Source organism: Urocampus carinirostris, chromosome 6 (genome assembly GCF_059441175.1).
Source record: "Urocampus carinirostris isolate Australia breed hairy pipefish chromosome 6, RoL_Ucar_1.0, whole genome shotgun sequence".
NCBI lineage: Eukaryota > Metazoa > Chordata > Actinopteri > Syngnathiformes > Syngnathidae > Urocampus > Urocampus carinirostris.
This window is the reverse complement of record NC_142354.1, coordinates 39,511,451-39,527,672: the sequence shown is the minus strand read 5'-3', so window position 1 is coordinate 39,527,672 and position 16,222 is coordinate 39,511,451. Positions and strand designations below refer to the sequence as shown.

Sequence of the window (16,222 nt, the reverse complement as noted above, 5' to 3'; positions counted from 1 at the left end):
AAAGTTTGCACTATCTTTTCTGCATGTGTTTATGATTTTCAATTAAGTAAAATTCCTTCTTTTCCATGCTGCCTCCCCCTTTTATGAATTTCAGGTATATGAGGTGAGTTACAGCTTGCAAACTATCCTCTCTTTTCTATTTATTCGGTGTGTTTTCAAGAGTGTGTTGTCTTTATTCCATTCTCGTGTGTAGTTCAAGTAAACTATATATTCACTGTTTGCTTCACCCCCTTCACAGTTACGAAGCTCTTTCAACAAGGCTTTTAGCAAGAAAGGTTCAAAACCGACAGGGCCATATGCTGACATTGAAGAAATTGCTACACCGGAGTCATCAGCACCCTCTTCACCTAAAGTCAACCGTGATGAGACTGACCCATTGCCATTGTCCATGAAGTCATCAGTTTTGGCTTCATCAGCTGGGTAATGAATCCGATCTTGCACTCCAAAACAATAAACCAATTTGTATTTAAATTGGCATAACCCACTGGATGGGGGTTGTTCTTATCTATATTTTTGCGTTGATTTACATTAGGGGTCAACAACCATTTTGAAGCTGAGAGGTACAATTTGTTACTAAATGATTGGCAAAAAGGGCTAAAATGTTCTTGTACATTTCTAAAAAAAAACAAGTCAAGTCAAGTCATTTTTATTTGTATAGCCCTTAATCACAAAGAGTCTCAAAGGGCTTCACGGTTTATTACACAGACTATTTTTTCAGACTATTATTACACCATCCCCTGATCTGGAACCAACATGAGGGCAAGGAAAAACTCAAAAATTAGGAAACCTTGAGAAGGGACCGCACATGTGGCATCCCCCTTTCAGGATTACTAGACCATATAATATTATGTTGTCAGTATTTTATTTTTTGAGTGTGTACATGCCACCGGATCAGAAATAAAATTCTCTAAGTGAACCTTTATGTCTGTAGGCTTGGGAGTAGCGAGGTGGCAGATGACAAAGTTGTGTCTGACCTTCGCTCTGAGTTGTGGGAGAAGGAGCGGAAACTTACGGACATCCGACTGGAGGCTTTAACTTCAGCCCATCAGTTGGAGCAGCTTCAGGAGACAATGACCAACATGCAGGTATAATTTTTTTTGATAAAATAGATATTTACAAGGGGTCACCAATGCTCTTTACAAGGCCCAAAGCATTTTATTATGCATATTATATTAACACTGCCTTTTAAATGTACTCCTAATAAAGTCCCTCTTTGCCTGTTGAATGCTGAAAAGACATTTATTGAAGCATATTTAGACCAATCTTTTTCCACTGTCTTCGCTGATAACTGCAATTGCATTCTCAACAGAGGACTGTGGACTGTCTAAAAGTGGAAAACGACCAACTAAAGACCACTGGCCTGTCCCCTTGCCCATCTCCTGGAGCCTCTAGCTCCGCATCTCAATCTTCGGGCCTCACTTCTCTCGCTAACATGTCTCCGCGTCACTCTGTTACCGTCCGTGACTCAAGAAGAACCAGCACAGGTACAGATAAACACTGATATGACATCAGTTTTTTTATCACCGCCCTGTCGTTAATCCTAATTTTCTTCTGGTAGAGTCTATGGATTACTCCAGTTTGTCCTCACAGTGCGATGACCATCGTGTCAAGGTGGTGGTTTGCGTTATGGATCTGAATGTCTTCAAAGATGTAAGTTGGCTGATTCTTGCTGAACTGTAGACACAGTAATACATTTGAATCACCTGCCTTTCAGGAAGTTAAGCAGCAAGACTTCTTCTTGGGTACAGTCAGGGTGAACGGTAGGATGGACTGGCCTATGCTGGATTCTGCTGTCAGTCAGGCCTTCAAGGTGAGGACATTTTTCCTGTATGGCATCGTGATGTTTGTAAATCAGCTCGGTTTAATTTTAGCAAGATGCTACATCCTAAATATTCTTGGGACAAGGGGTGTTCATGACAAAGACTCCATTTAAACAAAAGTCTGGACTTTTCTTTTAAAGTGTGAATTGTGAGAGATGTCAGGTAACACAACCAAGGGACCTGATCTGAGACTTCCTGGGTCATTTTGAGCGTCAACACGAAGTTTCTTTTTTCAAATTCTGTGTGAAGTTTCGGTTTGAACAGTTTCAATTGTTTTCTTTTTAAGCCTATATTGACACTGATTGCAATGCTTTTCTTTCTAAGGTTTACGCAGCCAAAGTGGACCCCACCTCCAGCCTTGGCCTTTCCACGGACTCCATTTACAGCTACAGCATTGGTCACATCAAGAGGGTCCTGGGTGGAGTGGCCCCTGAAACGCAACCCTCTCGCTGCATGTCCAGAGGTCCCACAAGCATCACTGTGTCTCTCAAAGGTACAGGTGCAATTGAATGTGAAATCATATTTTTGCATGGTGAAAAATATTATCCACATAAAAAAAATATGTCTATATTTTTAAATCCATGTCACACCGGACAAGTGTTTGTACTTCTTACGCAATTTGAACAAGCAAGCGGTGTTGATGTTATTGTCTTGTGTAACCAGAACGATTTGCTTAAGCACATGCAACCCAAGCACCCCCAAAATAGTGTAGCATTTTTAAAACTCTCTTGTCCTTACTAAAGGACAGGATAGGCTTGAATATGGTGAAAAACCACAAGTAAAACAAAAGAATACTCCACTGCCTTGAATGGTTCCTAGCACTGCTCTTTCCCCCCCTGCCCGCTCCTCTTTCGCTCGTCCAGTGCGATTTGCGGCATAGCAAAGTCTGTGGAGGTGTATTACAGTGAGAGTATGTTTTACAACTATTTTACCACCTAATACCATGACTTTTTTATCAAGTCAAGTCAAGTCATTTTTATTTGTATAGCCCTTAATCACAAAGAGTCTCAAAGGGCCTCACAGGTTATTGCACAGACTATTATTTCAGACTATTATTACACCATCCCCTGATCTGGAACCAACATGAGGGCAAAGAAAAATTCAAAAACCTCAACATGAGGAAAATGAAGAAACCTTGAGAAGGGACCGCACATGTGGTATCCCCCTTTCAGAATTACCAGACAGCAAAGGATGTTGCAATTACAAATATCATACATATCATATTATAATACACAGATATTAGTCCTCATTTTAGCTGCATGTAATCGAATGCAAAAATGAACAGCCAAGCTAACCACAAAGTGTAATGAAATCTTAACAATTTGGAATTGACACTCTTGAACAGCCCTGTACGTCACATTAAGTGAAATTAAAAAACAAAACAAAAACAGCCAGACACTCTGGGTTCCCAGCACCCTGAAGCGAGATGATCTCTCTGTAAATTATTATCGAAATATTTTTGTACTGTGTTCATACACTAGACAATTCTGTCCCTTGCACAAGATTTTTTTTTGCGGGGGTTGCGTTCCAACAAGTACCCGCAAAAAAAATAAAAATAAATAAATACAAAATAAGTAAGTATTTATCTACACTCTGTTATACATCGAAACAAAAGAACAAACCCTATTCACAGGCTCAAGCATTTCTAAAACAAATACATACTTAAAGGCACTGTCCAGGATTCTTCTGGCTCAAATCATAATTGCAGCATATTAGGTTCCCTGTGTGGCACGTGCAAGTATGAGCATTTCTTGGATGCACTTGAATAAACTATTCTTTTTTCATTTATTTTGGTATTTGGGTTGGCGTTTGTGCTGTATTTAAAACCCACTGGCCTTCTTTCCTGCTTCCAAATGTGTTGCATATTCTGGAACAGAGTTTCTAAATGTAAGATAAAGCATTGTTACAACATATTTAATAGGAAAAATATTTTACTTTTAATTTTTTTAAGGATACTTTAGACGACGCACCACAACGTTATTAAACATTTGTTTCATTATTTAGAAAAAGGTATCACTGTCTAATTTTAATATAAAAATAATGTTGCACTATACTTTACTGTACTATGGGTCGAACATGATTTTAAAACTCTAATATTTACTGGAGACGATACTTTTCCACCGTCATTCGAATGCTATAGACAAGTAATTTTCGCTTCCATTAGCGTGTCAAAAAGTTAAAGTTTACTCGCGCTAGAAATCATCTTGTTTTGCCTTTAGGTGCTTTTGTGCGTTTTGTTGACATGATGGCTTTAAGAAAAACTCAAGATTGAAAACGATTTTCCCGTATGTAATGTAGCTGTTTTTCATAACTCTACCACTTACCAAAACGGTATTGATGCACAGGGAGATGCAGGCAGAAAACGGGCAGGGCGCCTGTTTAGCCAATTTGAATGGAGAACACAATGCACAATCAAAATTGGCTGAGTAGAAAACTGTGAAGAGTAAATCGTGACATGCAGCGTTCCCTCTAAGCTGCGCGCGTGCGCAATTGCGCACTGCTCGCACATTCTCAGCGCACAAGAAAATCTAGCCAGCGCACAAAAATGAGGGCTCAAAATTACTCATTAAGAAGCGACTTAAGTCAAAGTTACAGTGCATGAATGTAAAAATACACGGGTTTCCTTGACGTTGTGTCCTAAATGCGGTATTTTGAAGTCGAGTAAATTTAGTAGAGTTTGTCGAGAACCAGTTTCTTCGGCTCGGCTCACTAAAAGGAACCGGCTCTTTCGGGTCCTAATCGGCTCTTCAGGTTGTTTTTGCTTCTTTAATCCCAACATGAACAAATATTATGTAAAATTATGCACAAAATGACTTAAAGGAAGAGGGGAATAGAACAAAAAAGAAAAAAGTACCAAAATGAAAAAGTAGTGAAAAGCTGAGAAAAAAAGAAAAAAAGGAACAGAGAAAAAAAAGGAAACATTTAGAAAAAAAGCCGGAAAAAAAGAGAAGAAAGAAATGTAGGAAAAAAGTAAATAGAGAACAAAAAGAAAAAAGTAACAGCTTGGAAAAAATAAACACAATGAGATTTTTTTTAAAGGAAGTTAAAAAAAAAGTAGAAAAAAAACCACGGAAAAAAGAAGAAAAATTTTGTGTTGCATTCAAATAATTTCCAATTATATCAAGTGAATCTTGTTGCCAACATTGTACTTCCACTCAAAAATGTGATTAAGTACAGTTCTGTATCTTACAACCGACTCAATAAGCCCCCAAAATGTTAATATTATGCGACAAAATATATAAGGAAATAAAAAGAAATGGATATCTTGTGAAAGAATTGTAAAAACAAACGACGTTTGTAGGCCGTGCAACCTTTGCAATAGTACATGAGTCAATTCATTCAAAAGAGAAAAATAATTTTGCATTGCCGGAAATTCAGCAAAATGTAACTTGATGTCAAGTTTTGGACATGTTTGATAATGATTTAGTTGCCACACTTGGGATTATGGTTGCTCACTGTTGTTTCAAGTGTTGCTCAACGACTTTGTGTGAACCCTCAGACCCGTGCAAAATTACAGGGAACATTGGTGACATGCCTAGTGATTCCTAATAATTGCAATAATAACAACAACAATAAAAATAAGAAACAACTATACAAGCAAGATATACGTAGAGTATGTATGTAGCCTGACTCTGAGAAGATCATGAAGGAAAAAAAGAGTTTCATTTAAGATTCTATTCGTCAAGATTGTTCTTCAAGAATTATCCACTAATCAAAGTCCATGTAACTTGATGCCTAGTTGCTTAGTGCCAGCCGAGTCCAGTTGGTCAACCACCTCCCTGTAGATGTCAAAGCAGAACTCTACACTCACTCGCCTTCATTATATTTTCATTGCCAAATGCTTGAGCAACACATTGCTTACGAAGGGCAAACGAGAGTCGAGTCAAGTAATTAACATTATGCTCCCTTCCTCTCACCATCATCTTTCCTTAATAAGTGTTAAACTGTTTGACCAATTAACAAACATAACAACCGTTGTCCTTAAACTGAGGTTAATCATAAATAAGCTGCTTATTGTAATGCTGCGTGTAGGACATTGTCTATGACACGCGGTAAAACTTGGAATCGACATGTGTTAGCTTCTAGAGAAATTCGAGATTCATTGACCGCTTATAGTGTTCCAATTAACGGCTTGAATTCAATATAGTGTCAAGATACTAAATTACAGTGAACCCTTCCTAGTTGCGGTTTTATGTTCCAGACCCACAACAGCTGGGAGCATCGAAATTCAATAAAAACGCCTCTGTACATTTCTCCTGCAAATAATTTAAACTGGTTTCAAACATACTTTATTGTGTTAGGCTTTTTCATCTGGCCTGCAAATTGATAATGTGTTTAAAGTGGTAAAAGATGAAAAAAATTCTATTAAACTAAAATGGTTTTCTTCCTACCTCACAGACCAACATTTATTTTTAGATATGGATGAATGGCTAAATAGTAAGGATTTTACTGTGTTGTTGTATGCTGAATGTTTTTATACTATAGTCTGCATTTTATATAGCGCTTTTCAAGTCAATGAATTCCCAAAGCGCTTTACAATGTGCTCCACATTTCCCAATAGCGGCCTTGCAGCCATGTAAGGCGCTAACCTGCTTATTGGGGGTATTAGGGGTTCAGTGTCTTACCCAAGGACACTTCGACATGTAACACGGACGAGCCGGGATTCGAACTGGGATCCCTTGATCCCAAGACGAGCGAGACATTTGATTTGATCTGATCACTAATAAAAATGTGTTGATTCGTGTCAGGGCCAGAACAGGAAACACAAGCAGAACCCACTCGCGTAACGTTACTCATAGTTTATTGGGGAGATGAGAAAGGAGTGCACACTCGATCATGAGATCGTTGATCGCGGGGAATAGATTGCTCGAAACGCGGAAGTGGTCAAAATCAAAAAGATTGTGGCAGGAGCAAAACAGGAGCAAAAATACAGGAACGGGGATTCACAGGGCTTGGCAAAGCAAGAGCAAAAGCACAGGCAAAACAGAGATTCTTAGGGCTTGGCGTGTCAAAACAGAGTTTCGCAGACGCTCCGACAAAAGGTGACTCACAGGACAGCGTTTAAGTAGTGACAGGAAGCAATCTGTCAATGAGTTTCAGCTGGTGTCCATGGGCGGGGCCAAGTGGGCGCCCTGGCAACCGTGACAGATTCGGCACCATTGTTGTCCCCAATGTATCCAACATTCGAATAGCTGGCTACATTTTTATTAACTTACATAAAAAAAATACACATAAAAATAGTATCAAAATATTTATCAAAAATAATGAAAAAGAGAAACTTCTGTGCAAGCTGTTCTGCCTTTATGATCGCTTCAAAACCAATTTGACGTAATTGTTTATTTATGGACAGAATTTTTTTTTTAATATACTTTTAACACATTTTGAGTGTTTTCGTTATTATTGGACTATTTAAGTTTATTTTTTTTAAACTATCAATTGTGTACAGTACTTTGTCTTCAGCTATGGCGGTTTTAAAGGGCTCCTTAAGTAAAGTTCAAGTTGAATTGATTGTTTTTTTTAGAAAAGGTACTGTATTAAATACTGAAGGGCTAACTTTTATGTATAAGACACAGTTCATTTAATTTAAGCATTATTTTATAAGACGATTAATTGTTTACTACTCCAGATATATATTGTTTCTTTGTTTTTTAGTTCGTTATGGCTCTATCAAAATATTCTTTTGCTGACCCCTGGCCTACATTATCTTTTTCACTCATGTATTGTTTAAGTATTGAATTTGAGACTGTATCGATGTAAAAACTAAAATCAATATTTTTTTGGGACAATTCTTTTAACCCAAAGCAGTCCACAACTCAAAAGGTTTGCCCACCCCTTTTGTAAATAGTCGATAATTGCTCAAGCAAGTGCATCATAAACAGTGGCTTTCCTTTCCCATACAAGTAAGCAAGATCCATGCAAAATGTCTTCCCAGGTTTAAAGGAGAAGTGCGTGGACAGCCTTGTCTTTGAGACCCTCATCCCAAAACCCATGATGCAACACTACATTAGTCTCCTGCTTAAACACCGCAGACTGGTCCTCTCCGGACCGAGCGGAACAGGCAAGACCTACCTGGCCTCGCGTTTAGCCGAGTACCTGGTGGACCGCAGCGCTCGAGAAATCTCAGAAGGCATCGTCGTGTCCTTCAACATGCACCGTCAGTCCTGCAAAGTGAGAGAAAAAAAAAACATCTAATAGGCCTGCAGGTTTTTGTATCACTTTTAGTATGTTTGTTTTGTTTCTCCATTTAGGACCTGCAGCTGTATCTGTTGAACCTGGCCAATCAAATAGACCGTGAGAGCAGCACTGCCGAAAACCCTCTGGTCATTATTGTGGATGATATTCACGATCCCGCGTCTGTCAGTGAATTAGTCAACGGAGCGTTGACTTGCAAATATCACAAATGGTAATTTATGATTAAGATGAGTTTAAAAAGCATGGTCCAATAGTATTCTGCCTATCGGATTTTTGGAAAAAGAAAAAAAAAAAAGATTTTGGGGAGAATGTGATCCCTTTGTGTTTTATCTGTGCTCTTTGGATCTCTGATCTTAAAGTGAAATAGTCTCAACTATTAAAGAACTATATTCAATTCAAGTATAACATCTCAATTTAGAAACAAAAGTAAAAGAATGTGGAGCTAATTTAGCTTGAATTGTTTGTGGAATTAAGGCTTTAAATTGCAATATTCTTAATGCATATAATTTAAAGAAAGTGGGCAGCACGGCGGCGCAGTGGTTAGCGCGTACGCGGCAGAGTTCTAAGGTCTTGGGAACCTCCTGTGTGGGTTCAAATCCAGCTACCGGACTTCATGTGCGGAGTTTGTATGTTCTCCCCGTGCTTGCGTGGGTTTCCTCCCGGCACTCCGGTTTCCTCCCACATTCCAAAGACATGCATTTCAGGTGGATTGGCCGGTCCAAATTGTCCCTAGGTGTGACTGAGCGAGTGTGTTGTCTGTCCCCGTGTGCCCTGCGATTGGCTGGCAACCAGTTCAGGGTGTCCCCTGCTCACTGCCCAATGATTGCTGGGATGGGCTCCAGCACCCCCGCGACCCTACTGAGGATAAGCGGTGCAGCTAATGAGATGAGATGAGATTTAAAGAAAGTGTCCCCTCTGTATACCAGATAAATTCGTTCCCCAATTTAGCTCGTAACTAGAATCGGTCGTAATTTGAACAAATTTGAACTTAAACCAATTAATCCGTTCCCAGCCTAGCCTAGCTACAAAACACATCTTCCTAATCACTAAAACACATTCAAATAGCAATTGAATGGATAGATAGATAGATAGATACTTTATTCATCCCCGTAGGGAAATTCACACTTCCAGCAGTCTACCCCGTTGTTTATTAACAGATTAACATGATGCCCTAGGGGTGCTTGTAGCGGAGTGGATGACGTCACGCTAGTCCAAAAGTTCGACATCCCTGCCGCAGATGGAAATCTTTTCTTTGTGAAAATCCAGGGATACACCACCTCGTGTTAGCAAGTCCGCCTCCTCTCCGATTCCCCCCGGCTTTCGTGTCTCTGTTTAGCGGCGTTGAAGCCGGATAGCACCGGGTAGCTCCGCGTGGCTACACGTTAGCGTCCGGAATGCTAAACGTGAGCCACGTTTCCGCAAAACACAGCAACTGCGCTCCCTGTGCGCTTCGATGTTTTCCACCAGCACTCGATGATCTTATTTGGTCGTGAGTTCGCGTTTACCATGATTACGGATGGTACCGAAGACTTATAACGCCACTAGCCGCTTAGCTAGCTCCGGCTCTTCTTCCACGATAGGCCCCTTCATCATGCCGGGACGAGAATTCTTCAGGGCAAGGAGTTGATTCCTTGATTAGACGCCATTTTGTGCGCTATAACCCATGTCCATAGGATAGAAGTAATCCATAGTGTAGTTGTCAAAAAAACACCGAAGATAGGAGCAGACAATAAAACAATAGGGCAGCTGCTGGAAAAGGCAGCTGCTCGTGGCAGCGCCGCTTTGATCTAATACAGTATTACGATATTAAGATGAACTATGAGGCAAGTTATAAATGCACTTACTATGGAGGATTTCGGCAGAGTTGTATGGTTGGTGGTGGACGAATGAATCAGAACAGTGTGAGAGGAGTGAAGGAGCACATGCTCACTGGGATGCCGTGAGCCGTCTCTAACACTGGGCACTTCAGTGGTAGCATCTAAAAATTATCGTAACATATCACGGGCAAGATTTGTTCTCGAAAGACAAAATTATATCTCGAATTTCTCATCATTAGAGTAGCTTGTATGTAGAAAGGTCGTTGTAGTTAGAAAATCTATCCAATTTTTTTGCATCATTGTGGCATATTTTATGTTCTTACTTTGATTATCGACATTTAAATTTATTTTTGAGATATATCAGTAGGACAATAGGACTGAATTAAAGTACCTCTTCCTGTTTCCCTCCTTAGTCCATACATCATTGGAACCAGCAATCAACCAGTGAAGATGACCGCAAACCATGGCCTCCACCTTAGCTTCAGGTAAGTAGTGTGAGAAAAAAAACATCACAGAAAAAAATTCCACGCTATTTATTACTTTCGAAATATTCATACCATCTGACACGAGCATTAATTCGCATCCTGTCTCAGGATGGTGACATTCTCCAACAACGTTGAGCCCGCCAACGGCTTCCTGGTGCGCTACTTGCACAGGAAGCTGATGGAGTCCGAGGACGAACGAAATCTGACCAATGAAGTCCTGGTGCGTGTGTTAGACTGGGTACCCAAACTGTGGTATCACTTGCATACCTTCCTGGAGAAGCACAGCACGTCGGATTTTCTCATCGGTAGGAAAACCCGATAAATAGTAGGAGGTATTTTAACATTGTTGCCTGAATGTGTACTTTTGTCCTGTTTTCAGGCCCATGTTTTTTTCTATCCTGTCCGGTCACGGTGGATGAGTTCCGCTCATGGTTCATTGACCTGTGGAACCATTCTATTATTCCCTACTTGCAAGAGGGTGCAAAGGATGGCATCAAGGTGGGAGACCATCATAAAACACAACTAGGACTGGGTGATGTAACAAACGATTTAGCTTTTTAAATGAAGAAGGTAAAACTTGTGTTGTTCCCTTCTGATGTTAAATAAATTAAGATAGCGATAGACTTAAATGTATTTGTGATTATTATAAACTAAAAATATTGTTAGATCGTGTATCCTGGGGCCTTTTGTAGTTATTTAGGCTTTTTTCTGCATGCACTGGCCTGGATTTGAAGGTGGCTCCAATCGGACTCGATATCTTAGACCTGCATTTATACAGTTGATGACCCTTATAATATATGGTACCCAAACTAGTCTTTGTTGTTTTGAAAACTTCAAGATATGTATTATGGATTTATTTATTTTTCTCTCTAAAATTATTTTTGAGGTTTAGGTGAATCTTTATATCATGGGTCCTTGTTTTGTTTGTATTTTAATCATCTATCTATCTACCCTGGTCATATCCCTCGAGAGGGGCGACCGACAGCAAGACAAACACATACAGTAACAAAGAAAATGAAGGGCAAAAAAATAGCAAAAAACACACACAAATATTTTTGGACCATGGCCAACCCAACTGCCCAAACACCCAAACACGTTAGGCACCTCGGCACCTAAGTTGGTCATGCTTTCGTCCCTCCAGATAAAATGGGACACCAGAAAGCGGCCATGTCACTCGGGTCGGGGTGACACAACACACTCTTTTGTTCAACAGCAGGGCCCGACAGCTTTCACTGGTTTACCCCTACCGCATCATAAGGGTGCCCTGCCCGTCCCTTAGAACACGTCCAAACATCTCACTAACTTTTCACAACATCTCTCCACTCATTCCTATCACCAACCAATTCTAAAATAATGTATGAACTATGATTAAAAAAAATTCAAAATACTTACAAATTTTCCACGAAAAGGAATTCTGATTGTGATTTTATTTAAAAGAAAGAATTACACGATATTTTTAACACTTTCCGCACCCCTTCACATTGCCACCATCTCTTTTCATGTTGAATTCCTTTTTACTTCCTGTTTAGCATTGTAAATATTAAAACAATGCTTATCTTTTGCCTAAAGTTTGCGAAGATGGGCTTATTTTGAAGCTGCCACATTTCAATAGGCCTCCTTTCAGGTTGCACGTCCTGTAATATGAACAGAAAGTTGAACATTTTTTCCCTGCAGTTCCATGGCCAGAAAGCTGTCTGGGAAGACCCAGTGGAATGGGTTAGAGGTACCCTACCTTGGCCTTCTGCCCAGCAGGACCAGGCCAAGCTCTTCCACCTTCCTCCCCCGAGCATCAGTTCCAGTAGCCCGGGGCAGGCCGGTGAAGACAAGTCTCGTAAGGAGACCACCCCAAGCTCAACAGAATCCGATCCACTGGTGAGCGATCTCAACTTGCAACATTGAGAAGGAGTGAGCAATTTCAAGTATTATTTGCCTTTAGATGGCGATGCTCCTGAAACTTCAAGAGGCTGCCAATCGTATCGAATCGCCGGACAAAGATGACCCCAGCTTGCCAAAACTGTGAACAAGCTCAAACACAAACACACTCTTAAAAAAGCTCATGTTGCTTGTCTGTTGTTATGACGGTGTACTGTGCATATGAGACCCTTTAGAAAGAAAACCTCTGTGTAGTGATTTTGAAGTGTTATCCCTACAAAATGAAAGTCATTCAGTAAGAAACTATGGATTTATTTTAAAAAGTACGATATACAGGTGGTCCTCGGTTTATGACGGAATTGCGTTTGAAAATTGGCTACCTGTTGCAAGCATGTGCGGGATTTATGAACACCAGCGACTTTTTTGGCTAAATGGTTAGCTGCTATGAAGACGAGTAGACTAAGCTAGCTGCTAGCTAATGGACTCCATCGGGCCATAGAGGGGAAATATGTCATTCACTAGAGTCTTAAAGCAGATCCATTGTGGTGACTCATGCATATGTAAACATGTGGCGGCTAGGTTTGCACCAACTATTTATCTGTAATAGTATTGGCTATTTAAAGAAACTGACACACAATATATAAAAACTGTGGTGACCTCAGGGAAGAACAGTATTTCTTCAAGTTTTGAGTAAATGTTTGACCTCAGAACGTCTGCACCCTTTGTTGTCTGGAATGAAGGCTTTCTTGAAATTGAGGTAAATACAAAACTATTTTAGCAATTTTATTTGGAAATATACATTTACTTTTTCTTTATAATTACGTGTTAATAATAATAATACATTTGTTTTAATTAAAGGTCAGTCATGACAATAATAAAAAAATGAATACATAGATAATTGCACATAAAAAAACAAGTAGTAGAGAGTGGGGACCATTTGAAACTGTTTTGGATTAGGTTGATGGATAGCTTAGCCTGAGAATGTTGTGAGCTTTTTGTGCCGACGCACAAAAATGTGTCATAATATGCTAATGTCAATTCCGTCATAAAGGGAGGACCCCCATTACTTCTGCCGTTCACTTCAGGTCTCTTGACCAGTTCTTCCTCTCAATATTCTTCTTAGATTGGTGCTAATAGTTCCACATCACTTCAGGTGCTACCTTAACCAGCGAAACCACAGGAATATATCATGCTCATCCAACGAAGTTCAGAGTCTCAGAGGTAGAAAAAAAAGATACAGTAATCCCTCATTTTTCGCGGAGGTTAAGTTCTTAGAAGGTGTCGCAACAGTCAAAATACGCACATTAAAAACCTTTATTTATTAATTAAATACTCTACTATACATTGAAACCAAAGAACAAAGGTATAGGCTCAAGTATGTTGTTTTTTTTCCAATAAAGTCTGTACAGTAAAGTTATAATTTTAAAAATAATCTAGTCGCTTTATTGCACAAGTGTATTAAGACACGATCCACTTCTCCTGATTTTTTGTCGCCATCGTGTGGACATTATGGAAAACTACATAACTTTCCAGCTGGCAACCGAAAATGTTGAACGCTACATTCTGGACGCAAAAAATATGTGTGGAGCCGCAAAAAAAATAAAAGCCTTATAGAAGCCTTATAAGGACAGAAACACATTTTGCGTCCATCTATATTCACTGGAAAACGTTTAAACGAATGTGTTCTGTTTGCCCTTTTCCAGGAATATTATATTTTTCCAGTATCAAACATTTTTTGAACAATGCCGGGAAACCACTACGGAGGGCCACATGTGGATTCAGAGCAAGTTTAGCAGGTCTTAAAGTGAAAGTTCCTCTGAGTTTTGGTGCTTTTGTGCGATTTGTTGACTTGATGGATTCGAGTTTAAAACATGTGCGCATACATAATCTCAGTTCGTCAAGCAGTTTTATGTTTTTAGCGATTTACAATGCAGAAAACAATCTGCAAGGAAAATCCTAAAAGTAGCGAAACCGTGATAAGTAAACCCCGATACAGCAAGGGATTACTGTATTTCAAAAGGGTATGACAGCACAATAAATGATGCTTAAGTTCATATCTGGTGCATCCATCCTTAAAGCCAAATCTTGTGCATTATGCAATCTCCTCTTTTACCAAACTGAGCAGGAGGGAAAAAAAAAACAATGCCTTAAAGTACAAACATCTTTCCTGGTGCTTTCGCAAACTTAAGTTCCTTCCAGTAGCACGTTTACGGCTTTTCTTTTTATGGACACTGGTCCTCAGTTGTTGGACTTACACATCTACTCACAAAAGCTGGAAATTGTTGCTGTCATATTCTTTTCCATTTTTTTCTTCCTTTGCCTAATCTCGCCGCATCTCTTCTAGCACTTGATTATTTTCGCTGATCAGCCTTGAAACACACACACACACACAAACAGTAACAAGTATTACTTTCACAGTGACTCTACCTGCAAGAGGAAAATGATACAGTTTCGGAACACAAGGAACATTAATGCCGCACAGAAAACACAAGTGTATGAAATCTTAAGTGATTTGAGTAGTGTCCTTCAAAATGCTCAACTAGCAAATGTGTGAAGTAACTACCGTAAATTCCGGACTATAGAGCGCACCTGATTATAAGCCGCAGCCACCACATTTTAAGAGGATAACCGCTTTTGTACTTACGCAAGCCGCACCTGTACATAAGCCACATGCGCCCACATTAAAACATGTAACACAATCACAAAACTAACCCAAACCCGACCTTGAGTCCCGCGATTGTAACTGGATATAAAGTACACAGTCCAAATACCACAGCCGGCAAAATGAACGGAAAACCATACCGGTACTTAACGTTTGATGCAGACCTGCAGAGTCCGGGTCCTGTTGAAAATAATCCAATGAAAAAAAAAAAAAAAATCCAAAGGTAAGGGTGTGAAAAATATTTATCCACTATTGTCCGCTGCGTCCACAAACACGTCTCACCTTTACTCCACTTCCCATCATCTCCCGTTGTATTCGCCCCTTCTTTTCGATTCGCCCGTGGAAAACATATCAGAATAAGTCTTTAAAATAAATACATTACAAAAATATACAGTTGCAAATACATATTATACATGGTTACACATACTTACAAAGAAAGACGGTACACCGTTTTCAAAGCTTTGATAATAATATTATAACTTTCATCCCAAACCGTGCCTGTGAAGGGTAGCAAAACGCTATTAGGAACACGCTCACAACACAGTAAACGGTTCTGTTAAAAAAATATACGGCGCTCGTAGAAATCACGGTAAACCGTCCTCATCTTCCCCCTTATAACCGGTATCATCAAAGTCGTCCTCACCAGTATGGGAAAGAGACTTGGTCATATAGACGTCGTCCCACGCTCCCTTATTCAAAAACACGCTAGCACCGTGCATTAGCTCTGTTTCCTTCTTTGTCGGACTGCTCGATTGCTTTTAGCTTGACAGCTGCGTCATGTCCCTTTCTTAATGCAATTTACATGGTGAGGATATGTCTACGCTAATTTAAATTGTGCACAAGCTAAGAAGTTGCAGTCTTCCTCGGCGCATATATTCCACCGGTCTAAATCTTACCTTTTGTACTCGAGCGCCGCTGGCGGCTGTTAGAAAAATTACAGTAATCACTGAATAAGCCGCAGGGTTGAACTTTTGGGAAAAAAGTAGCGGCTTATAGTCCGGAATTTACGGTATAAGTTATGTGTTTTTAATTACCGTTATACTTATTTTGATTAGGGACGAATGAGCTACAATATATATCGGTGCTGATACCAATCTAATTTTGGTAAAACTGTACTGCCAATGATACAGGGACATTGTGTATTATTTAGCGTCTCCTAGTAGGAAAATAACTTTATTCATTTAAATATTATACTGATTTAAATAATAAACTGAAACACACATATAAACATGCATTTTTTAAAAAAGTATTTATAGGTCAAGACATGTAACTATTTTTTTATAACATTGTCTGGCATTTTGCAGCAACGGGTACCTCAAAAATAAGAATCAAAAAAGCTTGTAAAAGGCTGGGTAAGAAGATTGTGATCTGGTC

The 16,222-nt window shown here is 39.6% G+C and overlaps 1 protein-coding gene across 1 annotated transcript in view; it reads left to right on the top strand.

Moving 5' to 3' along the window:
* Nucleotides 1-15,285, top strand: part of LOC148364777 (neuron navigator 1-like) — a 66,539-nt gene extending 51,254 nt beyond the window's left edge. The window contains exons 17-29 of the mRNA XM_088338980.1: nucleotides 239-420; nucleotides 932-1,085; nucleotides 1,310-1,484; nucleotides 1,559-1,650; nucleotides 1,715-1,810; nucleotides 2,145-2,313; nucleotides 7,753-7,988; nucleotides 8,069-8,223; nucleotides 10,243-10,314; nucleotides 10,423-10,619; nucleotides 10,694-10,812; nucleotides 11,989-12,186; nucleotides 12,251-15,285. Coding sequence (XP_088195106.1) covers nucleotides 239-420; nucleotides 932-1,085; nucleotides 1,310-1,484; nucleotides 1,559-1,650; nucleotides 1,715-1,810; nucleotides 2,145-2,313; nucleotides 7,753-7,988; nucleotides 8,069-8,223; nucleotides 10,243-10,314; nucleotides 10,423-10,619; nucleotides 10,694-10,812; nucleotides 11,989-12,186; nucleotides 12,251-12,334 — 1,929 coding nt within the window. The 3' untranslated portion in view covers nucleotides 12,335-15,285. The remainder of the gene's footprint in view (nucleotides 1-238; nucleotides 421-931; nucleotides 1,086-1,309; nucleotides 1,485-1,558; nucleotides 1,651-1,714; nucleotides 1,811-2,144; nucleotides 2,314-7,752; nucleotides 7,989-8,068; nucleotides 8,224-10,242; nucleotides 10,315-10,422; nucleotides 10,620-10,693; nucleotides 10,813-11,988; nucleotides 12,187-12,250) is intronic.
* Nucleotides 15,286-16,222: the final 937 nt, after the last annotated feature.